The 4385-nt window shown below is 41.1% G+C and overlaps 1 protein-coding gene across 1 annotated transcript; it reads right to left on the reverse strand.

Moving 5' to 3' along the window:
- LOC105168338 (protein terminal ear1-like) lies at positions 838 to 4385 on the reverse strand. The gene is made up of 5 exons (XM_011088391.2): positions 3367 to 4385; positions 2321 to 3008; positions 1978 to 2100; positions 1695 to 1836; positions 838 to 1608 (listed from the first exon to the last, which is right to left on the reverse strand). The coding sequence occupies exons 1-5, from the start codon at positions 4046 to 4048 to the stop codon at positions 1294 to 1296; spliced, it is 1950 nt and encodes a 649-aa protein (XP_011086693.1). The 5' UTR covers positions 4049 to 4385; the 3' UTR covers positions 838 to 1293.

Consider the following 4385-nt stretch of genomic DNA (forward strand, 5'->3'; position numbering starts at 1 on the left):
ATATATTATAAATTTTCAAATATTTTATAAAATATTTCAAAAAAACTTATAAGTTCACTCGGACATCCCCTTAGTTAGCTATAGATACCTATAATTGGAAACAATCTCACTTTTTTATTGTAAATAGATAATATTATATTTTTTTATGTGAATTAATTAATCACTGAATTCATTTGTCTAATAATTGATTTCAATTTGTCCATGTGAACTTAATATATCTAAAGTTGGTAATAAAAAATAATAATAAAGTTTAGAGGGTGTATCTGAAATATCTTATAGATTCATAAATTTATAAAATATTATATTTGATAGTTTTTTTTTTTTAAATAAGAGCCTAAAAATCTAAAAATATTTTGTCAATCCAAGAGCTTAATTCATTGGGAGGAAAGAATCTGATATTTTATAAATTAAAAAAAAAATCTTATAAGATATATGAATTAATTATATAATCTTTCAAAATAACATTATATATTTTATTTTTTAAAAAAATTATACACATAAAGTGTATATATCAAAATTAATAAAAAATGCTATATAATTCAAAACGAAATCCAATCAACTCGGGTTAAAAATTAATCGAATGATAAAAGCTAATTGAATTTTCTAATTTAAATCATGTTGCATTTTCTGATACAATTACGTCACGTGCACAAAAATTACGACAGGACTTGTAAACAAGGGTATAAATAGGAATAACATGAGATGGAGGTGGAGAGGTGTGGTCTCCCCTCCGCTTTTCTCTCCTTACATTGAAATTCGAACGTTCAAAGTGCCGATGAACAGATGCTTCAATGTTTCCAACGTAAACCCCACAAACCTTTTAATAATAAAACCCATTATCATAAAAACAACAAACCCAAAAATAGACATCATTCACACTCTCCAAAAACCCATAATTAATAAATAAAATTCAACATCTACTGAGAATTCAAAGAAAAGCTAAGCAAGAAAGCTGTAACAAATTAAAACCTATTTCCCTAATCAACCATTGATAATCCTAACTAAATATATGATACAGACAAAACATAAACGCCTTAGGCTCTTCTGAGGTTGTAAGAACTGGAGGGGGTGGGATGATGGTTGCTCACTTATGTTATGCATGGCCATGAATGAGATTTGGCTCGGAGCTCAACAAGAAAGCTCATTGGCTATGTCCTGGTGCTGCCCAGTTGATACTGTCAGAAGAGTAGCATTGGGAGCTAGAGAGATTTCTTGATCATCAATGAATTCAAGCACACTGATAATAATATATAAAAAGTGAGCTGTATCTGGAGATCTGGCGAAGAAAGAAGATCATTCATTGCTCGGCTCTCTTCCGTAGTCGTCGTCGTTGTCGTTTTCATCGTAGCTACAGCCTCCACTCTCGCTGCCTCCCACACCGTCCTCGTAGCCGACTCCTATTTGTGTTTCTGATTGGTTTTCCTTTGAGCTAGCAGCAGATGACGACGGTGGAGAAAGGGGAAGAGGTGGGTCAACATGGCCAACTATTGGGACGGGATCGGTCAGCGTCCGGCCATCACGAGGAGGCAAGAACACCACTGGCATGTACTCCTCGGCATCGCCGGGGAACTTGGAGTTCTTGAAGTGTTCTCTCAACGCCTCCAGTCCCTTCATCAATTCATCCATATTTTCACATAAACAACGTTCTCGTCTTTCAATAATATACCACACAAATACAATGTATATATAAATACCTGTAATCTTGCATAGGTGACTTCGCAGATCTTTCTGGAGTTGAAGACCTCCCAGTTCTGATGGTGGAAGGCTTTGTACAGTCTCAATGTTGCCTGAGGGGAAGTCATGTTCACGAACCCATATCCGACATTGCACTTGTTGCTAACAAATTAAGACATGAACAAGATTATTATTACTAACAAATTCATGAAACATAAGCATATCAAAGATAAGGGTTTCTGAGCATACGTTATAAATAATTTTAATTAAAAGGGATTTAATTAAATTAAGAGAGATAATCACATGAAATCAATAGGGAGGTAGACGAAATCATATGCGGACAAGGGCTGATCATCGCCGTCGTCGGCCATCTGCTCGTTGCAGTGAATGCAGTGGTTGTCCAGCATGTTCAGCAGCAGCTTCTGACTGCAAATTATACATAAAAAAAATATATAAATGAAATTTAAAAAGTCAAATTATAATTACAAGAAAATATATTTTTCTAAATTTAGTTCTACTATTTTCTTGATGGTTTTTTTTTATTTTGAATGGGAGACAGAAGGGAATGAGTGTAAATTATAATAAGAATATTTTGGCTAAAGAAGCAAGCAAGCTCAAAAATATGAAAGAAAGACAAGACCAATACCTGTACTTGTTAGGGATGTTCTTGATCATGACAGTGGTTCTGGGATCCCTGCAATTCGATTCCATTATCGCATCTTCATTAATCAGAAAGCGTGGATCATGATCTTTCCCGTGTCTTCCTCCACCACCGCCGCCGCCCTTCCACGGCCTGCAGCCGGCCTGCTTTGAACTCCCGCCACCACTATCAGATGCTGATGAGTTATTGCTTTTCTTGAAACCAGTGCTCTTTTTATTCGGCCTCGAGCACTCGTCATAGCCACCAATGCATAGATTAGTCACTGATTCATCAAGTGGTGATGATCCACTGCTTGAGCTTCTGCTTCCTCCACTCCCACTAGGGTTTTTGTTGGAATGGTAATTGCGCTGCTGTGGCGGCGAACGGATGGAGAGTTTACCCTCCGACGGGGGTGGAGAAGGCCGATTCAGGTTGAACGACGAGGACGACGACGAGGACCTGAAAGAGGTTCTTGATGAATAAGTAGTGGTGGGATTGGGAGCTCCATTTTGTGGGCATCTCCAGAACTTCTTGCACTGGCCACCAGGCCTGCTGAATTCAATCACAATACGTTGTCCGAGGATTTCTTTGGCGTTCATGGCGGCCATGGCCTTGGCTGCGTTTCTCACATCATAGAACTCCACGAACATTTGGTTCCTTTTGTTTGGTGTCTCTCTCAATTCCTTCACGGGCCCTTTTTGTGTTTTTGTTTTGCAATCGAAACAACAAAAACATCATTAAAAACAACATACTTCGAATGACACACAAAAGACAATTCCTTTTTTCACATAAATGTGGTCAAGAAAACGACCCATCAATTAAGAAAAACACTTCAAACAAGTCTTTTGCCTTTGCCCACACCCCAACCCACCCCCACAAAATCTCACTAGATCTCTTCAATCTTCATAATTACAACCTGAAACATCTGCTAACACATACAAAACACACACACACACGCAGTCATGGAAATAGACTCATCATCCACTATAATCAATCACATGACAAGTGTAATTACATGTATGGGAACAAGAGATGATAATTGTAGTTCATACCAAAGGCTTCGAAAATCTCTTTGAGATAAGAAGCGGAAACCCCAGGATCCAAATTGAATATAACAAGGGTTCCTTGATTGTTGCCGTCGGGAAGGCCAGAAGTCACCGGAGTAGTGAACTGGGCCCACACCACTCGTCCTGAGATGAGCCCACGCGCCGCCTGGGGGGGTGGTGGTGGCGCGACAGCCATCAATGGCATAGAATTGTTCAGGACTGCGTCGTAGTGGCGGCCGAGGCGGAACTGCTGCTGCATGTGCTGTTCCTGCATCGCCATCAGCGCCGCCTGCGCGTCTCTCACGTCGTAGAAGTGCACCGTCACCAAACCCTCACGCCGCCGTTCCATCTGGACCGCCCTCACGTCGCCGAAGACTTCCAATTCGCGCCGCACCGTTGATTCGCTCACGGAGGTTGGGACCATGCTGAGGAGCAAAGTCCTTGACGGCGTCGGCGAGGATGGGGGCAAAGAAACCGGCAGCGGAGGCGGTGGCTCCGCGGCCGCGCTAACGAACGCCGGAGCTGATGGAAACTGCGGCCGCGCGTACCCCATGTTGTCGTACACCGGCGGAGGGTAGGGGTAGAAAAATTGAGGCGGGACTGAAGGTAAAGCGGTGGTGGGAAAGAATTCTTGAGCGCCGGGGTCGAGGTGGTGGGCGGGGAACCGTGAAAAACCGGGTTCATTCATCGTCGGAGAACAGGTTCAAGCAAAAAACCGGAGGAAAAAGGAGGATTTCCGACGAGGGTTTTTTCGTTTTATCCTAAATAATAAATGTCGGATGGTTCTTGATCTCGTTATATGTAGTTTGAGTACATATCTCTTTCTTCTTTCTTTCTCTCTCTAGCTTCTCTCTCATGCTACAACCATAAACTCCGTAGCTCTCTCTGTCTCTCTCTCTCTCTAGACTCTACGTTGAATCTTCTTCCTAGTAGAAGACTAGTGCGTGTTGTGTGTGTGAGAGAAAGAGAGGCGAGAATGACAGAGGTAGAGAGAGAAAGAGACGAGAATGTTATAAAGAACAAAG

The sequence above is a fragment of the Sesamum indicum genome, linkage group LG8 (genome assembly GCF_000512975.1).
Source record: "Sesamum indicum cultivar Zhongzhi No. 13 linkage group LG8, S_indicum_v1.0, whole genome shotgun sequence".
NCBI classification, from domain to species: Eukaryota; Viridiplantae; Streptophyta; class Magnoliopsida; order Lamiales; family Pedaliaceae; genus Sesamum; species Sesamum indicum.